The sequence below is a fragment of the Paramormyrops kingsleyae genome, chromosome 21 (assembly GCF_048594095.1).
Source record: "Paramormyrops kingsleyae isolate MSU_618 chromosome 21, PKINGS_0.4, whole genome shotgun sequence".
Taxonomy (NCBI): domain Eukaryota; kingdom Metazoa; phylum Chordata; class Actinopteri; order Osteoglossiformes; family Mormyridae; genus Paramormyrops; species Paramormyrops kingsleyae.
Window position 1 is genome coordinate 18772444 of NC_132817.1, and position 20158 is coordinate 18792601.

General features: G+C 42.7%; 1 protein-coding gene across 16 annotated transcripts in view; it reads right to left on the reverse strand.

Annotated features, from left to right (window-relative positions):
- LOC111858807 (discs large homolog 1-like protein) overlaps nucleotides 1-13284 on the reverse strand; it is a 116781-nt gene extending 103497 nt beyond the window's left edge. For 10 of the 16 annotated variants that reach the window (XM_023840916.2, XM_023840915.2, XM_023840923.2 and 7 more), the window contains exons 1-2: nucleotides 12470-13283; nucleotides 11957-12088 (exon numbers count right to left, since the gene is read on the reverse strand). In XM_023840916.2, the coding sequence (XP_023696684.1) occupies nucleotides 11957-12088; nucleotides 12470-12488 (151 nt within the window). In that variant the 5' untranslated portion in view covers nucleotides 12489-13283. Of the gene's footprint in view, nucleotides 1-11956; nucleotides 12089-12469 lie in introns of all 16 variants that reach the window. The other 6 variants (XM_023840910.2, XM_023840907.2, XM_023840906.2 and 3 more) reach the window with 2 other exon arrangements.
- Between the last annotated feature and the right edge of the window lie 6874 nt (nucleotides 13285-20158).

Below are 20158 nucleotides of genomic sequence, written 5' to 3' on the forward strand. Positions count from 1 at the left end.
TTTATTAATATATATATATAGAGAGACATATAAAGATAAATACAAGTGAATGAGAAACTGGTAAAACTACACTGTTGTTTTCATGTCTTAAATAATTCAAACCAATAATTCTATCCAAAATCCATCAGTAGTTCTTGGATAAAGCTTTTATTTAAAATGTTTATGTCGATCATAGTTCGGGAGCGCAGAATCGGAGGATTTTCGTCAACGAGCAGCACAACCTGCGCCAAGCTGAAATTCACCTCTGTCGGAGGCATGGCGGGGGTGCGACGGAGGTGAGCATGGGGTGGGGCCGCACGGCTCAAAATAACCCTGGATCACATCGAGCCGTGAGGGTAATTAGGGTAAATATTTTCGTGACACATGCTGGGCACAGGGGTTTCCTCAGCCCCGGATGCCCCGAGCTGCTGGTGCATACGAACTTCACGTCCTCTGCCAGTATTAATAAAAACGTGAATGAGCATTAAAATAAATGGGGGGGGGGGGGGGACTGAAAACACCCATTAAACACCTATCAAGTCGTCATAAAATTTATAACATAGTCTGCGCCTCATATTTCTGACAGTAAACAAGTCATCGGCCGCTAGACTGTCACCTGACGCATGTTTACAAAACGCATTAAGGCATCTACCTTGATCCTCGTAGTAATGCTCCCCGCATTAACTTAATGAAGCAAAAAAAAATATTACATCAGACATAGGCTTAGCAGGTGTCACTATCAATACCGGCCTCCCAGGAGTCAGCTTTGATCCTGAACCGCAGAACCCGTGTTTGCCTTTAAGCCAGAACAGCCCATCTTGTCTAACGTTCGCCCGCCGTCACCTGCGACAGACGAACACGTCGACGCTTTTGCCTGTGGTTTTCATTTCACCTACAAGTCTTAAGTAGGAGGCCAACTGCTTGCCTGAGTAATCTGAGCTGCTCACTCAGTCATTCTGGATAAGAGCATCACGAAGGTACGACAGGATACAACACACCATCATCGGATTCAACACAGAGTGACACACAGATGTTCGTTCGGCACTTTATGTATTTTCCAAGTGCATAAAGGAAAGCATGCTAGCACATAGGCAAGAGAGAAAACACCTGCTTACTGTCTATTTATACTGACACCATGTATTTATTATCAATAATTAGAATATGTACAGTAATGTGTAAGGGTGTAACAGTACACAGAAATCACGGTTCAGTACGTTTTCGGTACAGCGGGGTAAAAGGAAAAACTGCTTCTTTTGTTAAAAAGTGGTTTACTGAACAAAGTATGACTGACTTTCTTAAATAAAAGTCTGTCAACACTGCTGTGACCTAAAATTTACGAAATAAATATCAATTAAGGTGCACATTTAGGAAATTAACTGTGTATGATCTGTACTGTATTCACATTACCAGCTTTCAGCTTCACATTAGAACTGTGCAACACAAATACTTGTGCTGTGCTTGTATTCAGATTAACAACGTCCATCTTCACGTTTGGACGTAGCCACACATGCGTAGTGGGGCAGCTTCTTCTGCCCGTTTCCGAACGTTGCTTGGGGGAAAGACAAACACGCAAAGGTTCTGCATTTGCTCGGCACATATCTGTATTGGAATTTTTACCGGGTATGTTGTGCATGTAGCTGGATGTGTGAGGAACCAATAGATCAGAACTGTTCTAAAGGATTTCACACACCCCTACTGCAGTGAGCAGAACATACACTGCACATATGATCTGTTACAATTTGGAAGCACAATTCAATTACACATGGAGGCACACATGTAACAAGACAAAGAGAGATCTCACACCCGGTCTTCAAGAGATGCACAATCTATCGGGATAACTACTAAATAATGCAGATGATTGCATTTGACGATCAGCCGTTTTCCGTAGTGGAGGACGAGGGATTTCGTCGGCTGATTTGGCGCTTAGGACCTCGCTACAGTCTCCCAGGTCGATGCTACTCCGCTGATGTCTCACTGGCTGAATTATACGATGTGGCTGCTACACAGATTCATGGGATCTTAAGAAGGAACATCACCGACGTCGGATTCACTACAGGTGTGTGAAGCTTAGAGGTCAGTCGGTAATCAATATCGGTAATATCACACAAAAATACATTGGCTATCAGTATCGGTCAAAACTTCCACAGTCCACCACTATTTTTTATTGAAGAATTGCACAGAACTACAGACACACTTATCAGCGAAGTAGAAAATGCTTAATCAAGAGGCTTTAACAACTAATAATCCAGGGCCACTTTATTTTGTATATTTAATTCAAAATTAACTAAAATTGACTGGCAATAAAATCCGAGTTCGCTTTCAGCCTGAGCCACAACTCTGGGCAAAGTTGCACACATTATTCCTTCAGATATGACGAAAAAATACTATCCTGGAGCCATCTGAAGATTTCTGTTTTTAAACATGGAACTTCTCTATGTTTCGAAACATCCTTAGGCTGATTTTCTATGCAACAATCTGTACTGGAGCCATATCAGGTGATTCCTTTTCTAATTTAGTCTCCTGAGAGCATCTGTATGTTATCAGACAGAAATAAAACCAGGGGAAACTAATAGTCGTGCTTATTCACGCTGTTATAGTCAGCCTCCCCAGCTGTATCTCCACGTTCACATCTGCACAACGGGGGTCCCGGTGAGGGTCTGTAGATGAATAATACCCCAAAGGTAGTTCTGGCATGAAGAATAAAACTCCCTTCGACACAAAAGCTTCCAATCCCATGCTTGTCAGCTACCTGGAGCAGCAGCAAAATATATGCTCTCCATCCAAACAACACTCACAATTCTGGTTTTGAAAAACATTTAGTCATTCACAGCATGGTATGTCAGCTCCGGGCACAAGGGCCAATGGCTTCTCAAGTAGCGGAAGTAAATCTCAAAATCAAATTAAACTTTAAACACAGCTTTACATATCAAGCAGTAAAAAATCTCCAATAATCAAAGGAAGATGTGATTTGCAAAGGATCATTATTCCCCCAACAAGGGACAGAAAATCTAAAAGGTGAAACTCTCACTGAGCTGGTATTAGAGGACACTGCATCAAACCATAGCCGGCCGAATAAGTCAAATGAGTTTTCTGTCCCATGAAGTCATCAGTACAGAGAAAGTTTACTGATAAAAATAGTTCATGAGACAAACTGATCCTGTTGTGAAGTGTCCCACTTACATTTAACGTAAACAAAGATTTACGCTACTCCAGAGTTCAAAGTTAAAGTTGGACCTTACAAGTAAAAGGTCGAAGGGACGAAAATTAATTTTCTCCATTGTGAGAACGAAATATTGCTGGCAAATGCATTTAACATCCAATAAACAGATTAGCACAGTTATGCTTAACCAAATAACTCTTGGGGTCCAACATGGGTCATGGACACATGGACCCACTCGTGGTCTGGGTGGGAAATTAGCCAAAAGCAGTGCATGTATATTTAGTGAGGGCTGGGAAACACCCTTGTTAATGAAGCACACAGTCAGGGACCTGCGGTAGGGCGCGCCTGGTCACGGAAGATGGAAAATGATGAATCATAACAGGGCCAGTGTGCCACTCTGCCAGTGCTCTCTGCCACCCTGCCATTTAGACGAACTTGACATACCGACCATCGTGACTCAAAGGGTCATACTGCGCTCTTATTAGAAGCGAGAAGGTTGCAGGACCGCAGACATACTGACACTGAACACAATGTTTAGGCTCTAACTTATTCTGTCCCCAGCCTGTGTCAAGAGCTGCTAGTTTCAAATCCGTTTGAAGTCAGTACCACCACAGAACCAACTAGCAGGTACTCCGCATACAATAAGTATATATCAATAACAATAAATTAATCAATGGCTAAGAGAAGCAACTATAAATCCTGATTACTAAATGATTTTAATGAAATGTATCATTCACTTTACGGAATGTATCAATTAAAGAAATTAAAATGAATCACCTTATCCATTTATTATAATTTCCTTTCCTCACCCGAGGGATAATCTAGTTTGACACAAAGCAAATTTACGGCAATCCTGCAGCTCATAACTATAAGCACAGAACTAGGCCAGTCCTACTGCTGAGTTTCACTCCCTTTAAACTGTTTCATTAAGCCACACAGTCACCTTTAAGCCAAAGCAGACTCACAGTCCAGTCCTGATACAACGCGTGATATCACACCGTGCATCTGTTCTAATGCAACTGATGTATTTAGTACCCATGCCCAAAACGACACATAATCACATTTGTGTTTGCACGATTTTCAGTGGGAGAGAAAAGCACTACGAGAGCTTAACAAGAAACACTACCTGCATGCAAAAACAGGTATCCAAGTTAATTGTAGTAATGTCCGAATCGGGAACAAATTGTTCTTTTGAACCGGTTCTTTTCAGTGAATCGGTCTAACCAGTTCTCAGATATAAAAAAATATATTTTTTTGTACATCCACACATCTTAGATTCTAAAAATGCAAAAATATTTGACAAATTATGAAAAACACAACAACCTTTTTTAATTCATGTATATTTGCTTTTCCTAGACTGTCTGTAGCCATGTTGCCTTCAGTGCCACCCCGCATGCAGCAATCTGTTGTATTTCTGCTGCATGCATGCCTGCATGCATGCCTGCATGCATGCCTGCATGCATGCCTGCATGCATGCCTGTATGCGGCTCACTTCTCCCAACTTTCAGCAATTGACAAGTTTGCGAGTTCAGCACATTTGGTTAAAGCGGTTATTAAGCAATTGTGAGTCTTATAAGACTAATTATATGCAAAGACTAATTAAAATATGCAATTTTTTTGAGATATAATTTATTAATTTCTTATTTTAAATGCTTACAATTACATTATTGGCATCACTGTTTTTATTACACAATTCATTTTGTTAGGCATACGTTACTAAGTTTTGGAGTTGCATTCCAAAGCCCTATTTTTCCCCATTGGATATCTGTATTTTCGTACCAGATTTTAGTGAATGCAAGATTTTTCAGGAGCGCATTAGTCGCATTGTAGCAAGACTGACTGCGATTTCTTAACACTCGCAAATGGCAATTCCAAGAAAACACGACGTATGGGTGTTACGACAGCAACATAACGGCGATGCAAGCAGGACTGTACAAAGGTCGCAGTTGGCAGCGAACATGAATGCTTCTGCCGTCCCTGCGACCCACCCACACATGGTGACAAACTACAGCAAATGTCCCAGAGGTGAGTCTCATCTTTCCTTTAAATTCTACAAAAGACACCAGCATCTTTGTCGGCTACCACTGGCCCTGACGAAAAGCCACACCCTACTTTTCGCAAAACTGAAATTAATCAGGCCACCGAGTCTGATCATCCCCTGCCACTTACCCTATACTTCACAAGCTATAGCCTCACTGGATTGTCCCTGGAAACAGGCTGATCCATGACCGTATCGATGGGTGGATTAACCAGCTAACCGCACTGGAAACCTACATTCACACCGGATCGAAGGCACTCCAACGGGCCTCAGCAAATGGAACATTCCGCCCTCTGAAATGTGAAATGGGGCATGAAACCATTAATGTCCACAGAGCTCTCAAAAACTACAAACCTCAATGACAACAACGGTCTTGGAATTTCTCTTAAGATTTGTACGGTGTACAGGCTTTGTGATATTCAACAGGCGCCGCCTCAAAGACGTCAGTGTCACGGTACCGGCGGAATGACGTGACATTTTTAAAGTGGGATACATCAGTGGGAATTTTACAGGGCACACTTCTCGGGAACCTCGCCCAAGCAGCCGAATCCTAATGCACGTTTCTTATCGAAACCGTAGGAAAGCGCCCACATGTTGTGGGGATAGGAAGCAGCAGTCACAGTATCACAGAATCGAAAAAGGAGCCAGTTCCGCACAGAGCAAGCGTCCGAGTCCAGGAATGCGACACCTGCTAAGCGGGGTAACATCTGCGCGTCGGCAGTGCCTCAGTCTAAGTCTGCATGCGACACCTGCTAAGCGGGCTAACATCTGCGCGTCGGCAGTGCCTCAGTCTAAGTCTGCATGCGACACCTGCTAAGCGGGCTAACATCTGCGCGTCGGCAGTGCCTCAGTCTAAGTCTGCATGCGACACCCAAACCGACATCTAAGCGGGCTAACATATGCGCGTCGGCAGTGCCTCAGTCTAAGTCTGCATGCGACACCTGCTAAGCGGGGTAACATCTGCGCGTCGGCAGTGCCTCAGTCTAAGTCTGCATGCGACACCCAAACCGACATCTAAGCGGGCTAACATATGCGCGTCGGCAGTGCCTCAGTCTAAGTCTGCATGCGACACCCAAACCGACATCTAAGCGGGCTAACATCTGCGCGTCGGCAGTGCCTCAGTCTAAGTCTGCATGCGACACCCAAACCGACATCTAAGCGGGCGGACTCGTCTCCAGGCCCCAACAGGGACCTTGCTTGCAGGACACAGATCAGAACTGTACCAAAAAAGTTCTACGTGGGCATTTGGCTCAAGATTAGAATACAAATAGCCTGCAATGCACAGCAGGGCTTATAAACACCTTCATACGACAGTCTTCCCTCCTAATAACAAAAACACAAAATATCACCTTGTTTCCCTGTTTGGATACCATAGCATGCAACTATGAACATGCAATAGGCACGGAAGCAAAAAAGAAAAAAGTGCCAAACGGCAATGCATCAGTCATCAGTTTTCAATGTTTCGACTCGTATTTATTGATATATAATAAAATTTTAATCATAACTCAGTAATGACTCAGGACACTCATAGACATCATCTCAGAAATCATCAGGTAAACACTGAGCTTTGTAAACAAAGCGAAAGGGTGTCCTTCGCACATGGAATAGGCACATTTCAGATCACCTTGTTCTCTAGGGAGCTCCAAAGTACTATTTTCATCACGTACCATCTGAGAATTACTATATATAGTCTGAGCCATTGTAAGAAATAAGTGGAGCAGGGTGCAAGAAGCCGTATTAGCCCCACATATAATGCGACTTCCAGATGAAAGCTATCAAGAGCATTAGGGAGCCCACAAGTGAGACGTAATCTGAACCTGTAGCTTATCCAACGCTACGTTTACCGTAACCTGAACAAAAAGCTTAGAGATGAGGAGGAGGCGGGGAGGAGAAAGAGGAAGGGTACCAGTTATGGAAGGGGAATATTACGGTGATTCAAAGGGCAATGAAAACTTAGGAAACAGTATGATCCTTTGCAGATATTTAAGTGGACAATTAGCCCTAGAACCCAATAACCAACATCAGTTGCTCATCAGTTGCATCAGAATCTATCAAGGCCACATGATGTGACCCTCTAGCTCCGAGCCAGTAAACCGTGAGCCCTGGTAAAATGAACCCTCCCTTTATTTTGGTGTGGTCTGGGACCCAACAACTGCAGGCAAGAGAGGCCCTCCCTGAACTGGGCTACTGCAAATAGTCCACAAAAAGTCCACTGTGCCTGGATTTCCCTTGTGTATCAAGGAAGGCAACAGTAACCATGGATCACAGAATCACTATAATCTGGCTTTTCTGGTGTTTCCAAACCACGCAAAGTCTTTCTGCTTCTTAATCAGATCTGCATAGACTAAGTCATTAAATTAAATGCTGGACTGTAAGTGACCTGCTAAAGTCCTGCCCTTTTTAAAATCCTATTGCAAAACTAAAATTTCCAAGATGCGGAAAAACCCACACGTCTATTTCTAATGGCTCTTTTTGATACGACATTAAATAAGGGCCGAAGAGCTGGAGAAATCAAAAACTCCTCAAACATTAATTCTTCCAGGAAGAATTTTTTTCCCCTGAAATTCCCCCACCTGAACAAGGCTTTAATGCACAATAAATTCAACCCAAGCATCTCAGAAGTGGTAGACCTGCATATAAAATGACAGGAATGCTAAACAACATCAGAACAGGAGCATCTGAAAGGATCCTTCCTAAACATCCATAGCACGTTACCTCTGTGAAAATGTTCAGAATGGAGCAGAGAAAACATGATCAGAAAGAGGGGGTTGGACCCCAACTTCAAGGACAGGCCAAACCCTGGGTAAATTCTTTGGTTACCATTCTTTTCAGTCTTATAATTGTGTGCCTGCAATGTGCCGAAATTATTCAAGAGAATTCTAAACCTAATGTAAACTCTCAGCAGCCTCATGCAGAAAGTCTGCTACCTCGAGCACTTGTGAAGCGTCCAGTTGCAAGCCGTTCTGAGCAACACTGAGGCTTCGGGTGGAAAGAGGTGAACAGAACAGCGAAGGCAGCGGTGGGTCTCAACATCGCCGTCCTGAGGCTGGATGCCAGCCATCGCCTCTCATTCTAAACAAAGATTCAACCAGCCATCCCCACGGTGAAGGGAAAAGTCACTCAATCACCAGTGAGGGATTTATAACCAAGTAATCATGTCAACGGATGGATTATATTTCATTTCTTGCTCGTCATACATATCTTTGAGCTGCAGAGATTGAAAACCGCCAGACAAGTCCAAATTTTTTTTTCCATGAGCCATATTCCAACAAGCGATGGGGGGGTGGGGGGGTGGGGGGGGTGTGTGCTCGACACAATGAAGTGCATACTTATGTCAGCTGAGACAAACACACAGCAAATGAGATTCTGCAGAATGTCTCACTGCGTTGCAATAAATCAGCTCCCAACTGAAGCATGTGGACTGAAGTTCACACCAGAAAAACACCACCACCCCCCCACCATCATCATCACTGCAGTGCCCTCCATGCCGAGTACAGAGGGAAACTCACACGCTCACATCCATTCGGACACCACCACCTCTAACCGCATCGAACTGTCTTTTCGGTCCTCTTGGTGTCCAAAACAAACCAAGTCTAACCAGAAGTTTGTGTACAGCAATCTAGTTACACCATCCTGCAAACAGAAGGTTTAGCAGGTACATTTTAAGCCACAGGAGCCCACCGACACCCAGACTGTCTGCCATCGCTCTTCAGATTGACTCTGAAGCTGATATCTACTACAGACCACCACTCCTATCGTTCAGGCTGCCATTAGTCGTGAGAGAGATCCCCAAGACAACAGGGTAATTTCAACAGCCTGCCAGATGCACACCAACAGTAACACCTCCTAAGGTCATGTCTCCTTTTGATGGCTCGAGCTGCTTATAAATAGAAAAATGCATAAATCAGAGTCACATTTCGCATGCAAGTTGTAGAGTCATGGCATGTCCTTTTTCTGTCTATAAAATTACCCAACTAAAAATTAGGGCCGGGTGCTATCACATCGATATTATATTGTGCATGTGCGATAATCACCAGGACTTCAGATGACAGGCGAAACATTTGGCCGGATGACAGCTTTTCAGTACTATACTTACGTTTATTTATACCCACAATTTGTTAAGCAGATTAGTAGTGCATCTAAAATATTAATGAGATGCGTCTTGTGACACCCAAAAGTTAGTAATCTGTATAAACGTGCATATTTTTATATCTATTAAATTTCGTTTGTAGAGCACACCACATATTACTGTTCTGGTATACTATGATTTGGTACACTACAGTGCGATATGCACTGTAATGAAGCACACCACATAATACTGTTTTGGTATACTATGGCGGTGAAGAAAGGAACAGCTCAACAGCCACGATATCTTTTAAAAGACGAGATCTTGTGGATAAACAAGGTAAAGAGATATTGGTGGTGTGGGGTACTTTTACAGTTTAAAGTCTGACACAGTTATAAAACATAAGGATGCCGAATTTATTCTGATTATTAACTTTTGGGCATCATAAAATGCCTCATAAATATTTTGGATGTGCTACTAATCTGCTTAAGAAATTGTGACCGTAAATAAACATTCATACAGTAATGAAAAGATGGCATCTGGCCAAGTTTCACCCGTCATCTGGAGAAAACTGCACATGTGCGATATAATATTGATATGATATTACCCAGCCCTACTAAAAATGTTTTACAAATTCCTCTTACTTTAGTTCAATTACCACATTCCATTCAAGCAACTTAACTGGTGTACTTAAAATCTCACTCAACTTGTTCCTTTATTTACAAGAACAATGTCACACATCACAAAGCTCTGTTAAAATGCAAATCTTTCTGTAATGTTCAGCAACGTTCCCTATTTCACCTTATTCAATCAAGTTCTTTACATGAAAATACTTCCAGAGTCGTATGACAAAACAAATATACTGCCTGACAAAGAGACACAGCACCAGTGTGCTTTGTGTAAACAGTTTAAAGAGACACTTCCACAATGATATATCGATCTGAACACGGAGTAGGAGAGAGGTAACTGGTTCAGATTTCAATCAGCGGTTATGCTGGGCGGGGGGGGGACCACTTTCTGCCACATCAAGTCAATAAAATGCTTTGAGAAAAGCTGTGTTTAAAACACTTGGCATTCAGCCTGGAAACATATACTTGTTAGAGGGCAAGAAGTGACCCAGGTACACCTGCCACCATTTCGAGCAGCACTGTAAAGTGAAAGGATTAAATTTACAGCTTCAAGCTACCAAAAGACAAACGATGAACATGAGTAAAGCCAGGCAGAATCCTGTTCAATGATTCGGACACCCCTGTGTACTTTGGTTCTCATAATAATCACTGCAACTATATCTGGAAGAAGAACAAATTCCCATTTCAATTAAAATAGCATGACCTGATTTTAGTTAACACTTTGACAGGGACATACACAAAACCAACAATTACAAGACAACTATTAACAAATGTTCTCATATTACTGTGGTATACCTCTCAATCATTAAACTGTAACCGTAAGAGTAAACAATCACAGGGATGTTTACCACACACACATTTATACACCGGCTACTTCAGTTTTTACCACTGTTATTACCGTTATTATTAAAAATAAGACTAATTTTTGTCTGTAACAACATTTCTCACGCCAAATGCACTATACAGTAAAATTAGAGCAGTTCAAACAAAAAGAGGGTGATTAGAAGTAGTTTTGCTTTGACAAAGCAGAAATTTGTTACTGGACAGCCATGAATCCCATTTAGTTCGGCATGGTCTGTTTGCCAGAAAGCTGTTGTCTCCATCTGACAATTGTATGTTCCACTGAATCAGCTACAAACACGATAGGACTGAAACAGAAGAGAACAGACAATAACAGAAACAAGTGATTCCACATTAAGGAGGTTTCAGGTTCCCTTTTGCAATGTGTCAATATGGAGGCATGTGTTAGTGAGAGACAGCTTACAATACTCAGGACAAACAAGTAATTCTGCGAACAGTGCCAGCCCGGAACTCCTAGATATTCCATAGAATTGGAACAACTTTCAGGTGCTTAGAGGGAGTAGGAATCAATGAGAGTGAATTACCCACAGCTGCCATATTCTTTATTGGTCAAGAAACACTACACACAGGAAGGAAACACACCACCTCTACAATTTCATATCTGATGTCTACATTTTACACATCTGAATGTGGTTCAAACTGTATTAGATAATCTGTTCTGGATGAATTTACAGAGTACTTGGGTGGGAGGTGGGGGGTAAATTCTCCCAGGAAATATCAAACTGGCCAAAATTTTCATCAGACAACTCTCCAAGAGGAATCCTCCCTTTATTGGGGTGGTTGTTATGGTCCGTAAATGCAAGGCAGTGAATTCAAAGTCAAAAAGGACCAGCAGAGATCCTCACATTCCTATGTGGCCCGTATTGTAAACCAACAGGCTGACACACAGTGTAGTCAAAGGGCATCCCACCAAAAAAACTTGAACAGGGTTACACATTTTTATTATTTTTTCAAAGAATTTGCATAATTTATTGTTCATTATACTACCTTAAGCAGACCGTAGCCCAAGGAAAGAACCAGAGACAAATGTGCATTGCAATTCTCAAATATCTTTAACCACAAAGTATTATGTAACAAGTCAAGGTCCATAAGTGCTGAAAAGAACAAGCAGGGGACCATTTAAAGGGACGGAGACACCACCAACGTAAAAAAGAGCCAAAATGATCAACTATGAAGGGTAACCCCGCCCCAAAACCAGAAGAAAGTGGAAGCAAAAACTTTACCTATTAGAGCCTGGAAGAGGTTGCTCTGGAAGATGTCGATGACCCTGTCGACGGAGTGCCGGAGCTGCCGGTCCTCGGTCTGACTGAGCTTCCTGCGGTACTCCTCCAGGAGCACCAGCGCCCGTTCTGCATCTGCGAGGCGTCAAGACCACGGCAGTGTTTACTGCCAGCGCGCGCATCCCCTGCAGCCTTTCCCCTTATAACACACGACCTGCGCTCACGCGCCAGCACCGTTTCCGCGCGCCGTTAACGCTCACACCCCGCCGTTTAAGGATGCTCCCTTCCCAGCCGCTCCAAAACTTGATTTCACGCCTCCCCGCCATCCCTGGCGCTGACACATGACCCCCCCCCCCCGCCCCCCCGTACTCTTATTAATTAACCAGTATTCATGTTTTTATTCCTCCTCCACCCCATACACAGAGGCGAGTTAATCGGCGGCACATTTGTTAGGAAAAGTCACTCGCTGCAAGGCGGCGGCGGATAGTTAGACACAAGTTGGGGGGGGACACTCACCTCTCTTGCGCACCGGCATGTTTAGGCTAGCCAGCTAGCGGACTAGCTAGTAAGGCTGCGCTCGCTCGCTAGCCTGTTGAAATGTTCTCGCACAGGGCAAAACTCTTCCCTTGGTGACGACGGGACACTTTCGCTCGGCTCGGTTCGGCTGGGCGAACCGACGTCGGCTATCTCTCTCTCTCTCTTTCCCCCTCCCTCTCTTCCTCCAGCCGACAAGCCAAAACCGCTCTTACTCTGACCCGAAGGAGCGCCAATCCGCGTTCCGGCGACTATATCCCCGGTGCCGCCGGAGAGAACCGCCTCCCGCGGTGGCCGCGGTTCAGGAACCGGACAGCGGACGCACGGTTACTCCTGGACTTTCAACGACGAACGGATCTGAATGACTGCAGAACTTTATTAAAAATAAAAATAAAAAAGAAAGGTAGAAAAAAAATCATGCAAAGGCTTACCACCTAAGTATATTATTTAGTATTCAGCCACTCCGAAGGAGGACTGAGTCATGCATAATTTAAATATGGGAAAATGCTGCTAACAGAATCGGTGGTGGCAAAGGTGGCACAAGTAGAAAGCGACCTGACCAAAAGAACCTGAAAAATAACAAATCCCGTCTTAGAGTGACATATGTAAAAGTTCAACGTGTGTCCTCCGCAGCTTATTCCTCCACTTCTACGCGCCCCTATCACTCACTCCGCTTCCCTCACTAATTGCTTATTTTTCTTTAAGTCAAACTTCGTTCCCTCTCTATTCTTTTTTTTTCCTCCCCCTCTACCAGTGTATCAGAAATTCCAAACTTTCCACCAAAATGGCGACCTAGGACGGGAAACACTGTCACGTGACCGCGGTCCCTGTCCCCGGCCGTCCAATCAGGAGTGGGAACCGACGGCGAGCTACCTTTGATCAAAGGGCGGGGAAAGGTGAGACTTGGAGCTCCTTAAAGGAGCTAGGAGGGAGCGGCGTGCCACTCGGCGTAGCGCGGCGATCAGGGCTCGGGGAACTCAAGTGGTTGTCGGCGTGCCGGTGAAAAGCACACAAAGGCAAACAATTGTTTACGATCGGCTGGCATTACAAAAACTGGAATTTTAATTATTATTATTCGAACGTTAATGCCAAATAAAGACACAATAGTAACGTGAATAAAAATCCAGCAGGTTATCCAATGTGCATTACTCAATTTAATAGTTTAAATATATAATAAAGTGACATCCAATTGTAGATTGAAGACAGAATAAGCTTTGCTTCGATGGCAAATGCAAAAGATTAAATTATTGGTGCTGAGAGGCCAGGTTCAATTCAATGGATTAAGCAATATATTTTAGACAGATTAAATATCCTGTTTTATTTAATGGCTTTAAAACCTAAATAATATCTGTTTAAGAAGTTATTTATAACGTGTTTTTCATTATGTCAATTTTGATGCCTTCTCTTACCAGTCACCAATGTCTGTAATCATTTTACAGCGAACTTTAAATATGGGATGATGTAGCTAATATAGAATCCAAATCTAACAGGTATTTCACAAATAATTTTAAAAACAGAATTCATATCTTAGATCTGAATTTTCATTTGTTTGGCTTTCTTTTGTATTACACGGAAGTAGGAAATAACAATTCAAAGTATCGACGTTTCAATATAAGATAATGTTCCCACGCTGTATTACTGAAGGTTACGGTCAATATTTATCACTGCGGCAATTTCGGTAAGGACTGTAATAAAAATTAAGAAATACCATAGAGGCTTATTTGAAACTTAAAGTAAAAATCATTATTGTGTGATTATTGCTTTTTAAATACTTTTTTAAGCTTGAACCATTTCTGAATTTAGTAAATTGCAGATTTTAGTGCAATAAGCTGTTGCCTTACAGGTCTAGGGTTGGGGGTTTGAATGCCACTTTTATTGTGTGTGCAAAGTTTGCATGTTCTCTCCGTGTCATTTGGGTTTTCTCTGTGTTCTCTAGTTTCTTCCAGCAATTTTAAGACATGCGGTCCGGCTAATAGACGTTTCAATTGGTCACTGTGTGTGTATGAGCCCTGTGATGGACTGGCAGCCCATCCAAGGTGTCCCCAGCTTTGTGGCCCATGCTGCCTGGTACAGGCTTCAGGCCTTCCCAGTTCCCAGTTCCCTGCTCTGGATAAGCAGGTGGAAGATTGGATGGATGGATGGATGGATGGACGGACAGATTGATTCAAGTATTCAAGCACTTTATTGTCATTGTGTAACACAACAAAATAACTTTTATGACAACCCCAAGGTGCATTAATAAATACAAAATAAAGTTAAAAGTAAAATAAACATACAAAATATCAGAGTATTTGCAAAGATGCTACATACAGTGTTAAATCTTCAAACAGATTGTTACTAACCAGAACAGATTCTGATGGATGGATGGATGGATGGACAATTGCATTATTGATTATTCTCTGTCATTTCAATGACAAAGAATATTTAAGCAGATATGCCTGATCTGACCAGAACTCACCTGTCGTAGCAACATACTTCAAATGCAAATACAAATCAAATCCTTAGCCAAAATAGCATATTGTATAGACAAATTTTAAATTAAAGATTGTAATAGAACCCCCAAACCCCCAAATAACAGGGAGCAATGAAAAGTACAGCAGTAGTGGAGTTACAGTTTTTAGCACACTGAATAGTTTTATGAACTTGTCCTTTTTGGAAGTGAAAATACAGTCAACGTTTTACTTTTGAGATTAATTTTATGGAGGGATTAATATCAGGAAATGAAAATCAACACTTCAAATGGAGTATAGAGGTCAGGCTGTTCAGTATTACAACGGCACGAATGAAATCTCCATCAAGAGAATGTTTTATTTTTCATGTCAAAGGGAAATGTGAAGCTGTAAAAGGCAATTTATGGAACGACCAGTCATTTTTAATTCTTTATGTGACAAACAGCAGCAGTCGTTTAAGATTTAAGATGTATGCTGCACAAGTGCTATTCAAGTTAATGACCTTCTTAAAAATCCGTTTACTCACCTGATAGGGAACGAATGTATTTGAAACATTAAGCATTTTGCTGTTGTTTTCTTTGCTATTGTCATTCTTGTGGAGAAAAGACATCTTCAGTTGGAAAAAAAACAGTCCTATTTGAGGCATCATCTTAAGAAAATGCATCTTGTGTTTCGTGTCAGTGCATGTAGGGTATACCACGTCATAAATAAACTTCCCTTATACAGCACTTATAGGCAGAAAAATACAGTGGCCCAGATTACACAGCAGCCCAGCTACTGAAGGATATTTAAAGAAGGTCATGTTTTATGTATGCATATCTCACTCCCAATAGCTGTAGTTCCCATTTAGTGTAGAATTAAAATGTAAGACAGGTCTTTACCGTATCTGAATTCACTACAGGCCACGCCCCCAAGAACCACATGACCTATTGGAATAATTTAAAACATTATTTGTTGTATCCTTGTATCCTTGCATCTTTGCGTTTGTTTATTTCTCTGTAATATCCATCCATCATCTAAGCACTTATTGTTGTAAGGGACATGGGTGTTTGTCTCAGTAGTATCCTCAGACTTTATTTATCAGTACAAAATTAAGCATATGGCGTACATGATAATATAGTGTACACTTAAATTATTACATCTTCTGTTAACATGCTTTGTCAACTAATAAGGAAATTATTCAATCTAACAATAAAATTTGAATAAAATGGCCCTTTATTCAATGGCGTGAACAACATGGATAATTATTCCACTACACAAAATGGCCATAATTCATGTCGGCATGAGTTAACATATTCGATGTTAAGTGAAGTCACATGCCAGAGAATCTGTCTGAAATCATGAATTTAGCCACTGTAATAATGGCCTGGTTGTCTCCGCAACACTGTCTCTGAACTGGCTAATTATGCCATATGCAGAGAGGTGAGTATAAGCACACAGCTCCTCCAGCTTTATGCTGGCAGCTTATGGCTTCTTTCCTACAGGCTACATCAAGCAGTGCAGATTCCTGGAGGACAGTGAGAGCTGTTTGCTCGATGCCGCCCACAGCCCTGCATGCGTGCCCAGTCAACGGCCGTCCCTATGCAGTATGCAGAGGCCTTCTAAAGGGAGACAAACCCAGCCGTCTCCCACACATAATGGAGCGCTACATGGTTATCCCCAGTAGGGGGCACCCTTCTTTGACTGGCACACTAGCAGGGATCCCTTTTTAAAGACAATCCTAAAGAAAAAGAAATATACTAGTGGCTTGCATGACATGCATTGCTGTCATTATGTGGCAGAAAACATATCACACTAATAAATGTTTGAAGAAAGAAAAAAAAATATATATATATTCCAGATAACTGGCTAAACAATAAAATATTTATTAAGTTAAATAATAACTTCAACCCTGTATTGGATGAGTAGCATGTACGAAGGACCCACAGTTGAATAATGAACTATTTTTATGAAAAAGAAAGATGTATTTTTCTTGGTTAATGCAGTCAAGTGTCATACCATTTTTATTAGTTATTAAAATCACAAATCTTCATTTTTTTTTACTTGAATTTCCTTTGATGCAACGAAATGTAAAAGCTTGGTACATAAAAAAAAACACAAAAGTTGTGAAATTAGAAATTAAGTTTTGCCTTGAGGTTGCTCTCTATCGTAATGTACTTGACTTTCTGACTTGCCAGTGCGTTGAATAATATATTCTGTCCAGTGGCACCATTGTTTCCTGTCTTCGTCACACGTGCGTCGCTACGGTTCCTGAATTGGCTGATTATTGTTCACAGTTGTGGTGTCCTTGCTTCCCATTTTACAGTGTGTCCCTTCACCCACACAAACAGTAGAGTTACCTTCAAATCTAAGCCAGTTAAAGGAAATTCACGGAGCCCTTTTTACTAAGTGGCTGGGGTTCGCCAGTTAGAAAGTAAATGTGCACCGATCATCCGTAACATTAAAACCACTGAGAGGTGAAGTGAATAACATTGATTGTCTCATTACAATGGCACCTGTCACTGGGCTACAGTAAGGATGTGAATGACAAGGGACAAATTCTGATGGCTAGACAACTGGGTCAGAGTATCTCCAAAGTGGCAGGTCTTGTGAGGTGTTCCCGGCATACAGTGGTCAATACTGACCAAAAGTGGTCCAAGGAAGGACAACCGGTGAACCGGCGTGGGGTCATGGGTGCCCAAGGCTCACTGATGTATGTGGGGAGTGAAAGCCAGCCCGTCTGGTCTGATCCCACAGGAGAGCTACTGTGGCACGGGGATTGCTGACGATGTTCATTCTGGAAGGTGCAAAGGTGTCAGATCACACAATGAACAATGGGCTGTGTAGCCGCAGACTGGACTGAGGGCCCATGCTGACCCCTGTCCACTTACAAAAGCGCCAAAATGGGTATGTGAGCCTCAGAGCTGGACCACTGAGCAATGGATGAAGGGAGTATGGTCTGATGAGTCACGTTCGCTGTTACACCATGTGGACGGCTGGGTGCATGTGCGTCGTTTACCTGGGGAAGAGATGGAACCAGGATGCACTATGGGGAAGCCGGCAGAGGCAGTGTGATGGTCTGGGCAATATTCTGCTGGGAAACCTGGCATTCATATGGATGCTACTTTGACACCGGTCACCTACGTAACATTGTTGCAGACCAAGTGCACCCTTCTTGGCAGTGGTATCCCCCGATGGCAGTGGTATTCCCCGATGGCAGTGGTATCCCCCGATGGCAGTGGTATCCCCCGATGGCAGTGGTATCCCCGATGGCAGTGGTATCCCCCGATGGCAGTGATATCCCTCGATGGCAGTGATATCCCCCGATGGCAGTGGTATCCCCCGATGGCAGTGTTATCCCCCGATGGCAGTGTTATCCCCCGATGGCAGTGGTATTCCTCGATGGCAGTGGTATCCCCCGATGGCAGTGGTATTCCCCGATGGCAGTGGTATTCCTCGATGGCAGTGGTATTCCCCGATGGCAGTGGCCTCTTTCAGTATGATAATGCACCCTGCCACACTGCAAAAATTGTTCAGGGATGGTTTGAGGAACATGACAAAGAGTTCAAGGTGTTGACTTGGCCTCCAGATTCCCCAGATCTCAATCTGATCGAAGCATCTGTGGGATGTGCTGGACAAACACGTACGATGCATGGAGGGCCCACCAAGCAACGTTCAGAACTCAAAGGTTCTGCTGCTAACGTCTTGGGAGGCAGATACCACCGGAGACCTTCAGAGGTTTTGTGTAGTCCATACCTCAACAGGTCAGAGCTATTTTGATGGCATGACGGGGACCTACACAATATTAGGAAGTTGTTATTAATGTTTTAGCTGATTAGTGTATATCAGGGCATAATACAAATTTAAACACCTACATACATATCTACTGAAGAAAAAATATTAATGTTGGTCCAAGTGAAGAACTGTGTTTTCATTTCTTTTCATATAATTTTGGAATTTTTATTTAATTCCAGTTAAAGGTCATTTCATTATATGCATCACTCTGACATATATTTACCTGACACTTTTATCCAATGTGACTCAGAGTAGAGATACGGTTACTAATATACAGGTGTTTTCATGGATTTGAACCCACAACCTTTGCTTTTGTTAGCACAACGCTCTACTTGTTGAGCTATAGGAGCTAATTTCTTTCGGGTGTCTTACAAATTTCCACCCAGACACGCGAACACATTCTCTTATTTCAGCCCACAGTTAAGCACAGACAGATGTTCGGGATCAGGCTCAGGAGCCAATCAACTCTCATGGCAGCTCATGAGCTCTGGGAACGAATCATAAGCAAACAGGGAAATTAATCACGAAAAACTCAATTATTAAAGGAAAGGTCATTCAGGGGAGCTTTTTTTAGGTTTTTAAAGCCTCATCGCTGCATGATACCAATTTTACATTGAACCCGCAGGGGACAACATACAGATCAAGCTAGCAAGCCGTCACCATATACATTAGCTTCGAAATCGCCGCCTGCCCAATCCTGTCTTTCTCAATGGCACAAATTATATTCATTACAACGCATTGCATCATCCCCAGAAAAATGACATTCTTTTTACATCAGCCAAATTCGCGTTCTGCTTAATTGTAGCCCACGAACGCACCGGCCCAGTGGTCACAGTCGTGTCATTTTGCACATTCAAGCTCAGCTAACCCCAGACCTCAGCATTAGCATCTGCCCGTGAATAAACTCGGGCAGGATTCAAATGACCAAGTCACTACAAAGGAAATTTACATTAAGGCAAGAAGCACGAATGAACATTCTGCCGCAACACCGAAAGGCAGACTAAAGGCCTTGAATTACATAACAAGGCTCATAACGCTAACAATGCCAGTTACGCTGCTCCATGTTCCCTGAATGCACTTATCGTTGCACATTCTCCTGATGTGAATAGTTTTTTATTCGGTTCTTGCCTTGTTAGAAGTTCTTGTGTATCTCCTGCTCCCATCCTGCTCACACTCGTACCTGCGCGTTCATTGGAAGCTCAGCCTATAACTGCACTTGTGGCAGGTCGACTCCTCGACAGCATGAATGTCGCGTCGCTTCGGACAAAACCCTCCGCTACTTAAAATGAACCTGAATGTAAAAGTCTTCAGTGATTCATAGCGCTTAATCCTGGCTTTTACGCAGAAACAGAAAGGCCACAATTCCGTGACAGACACGTAAAATAGAAGTCTATGTACAAAATGTCTCAGCTCAAGGTGGGCCCAGTTGTCTCTCAGGTACAGAGCA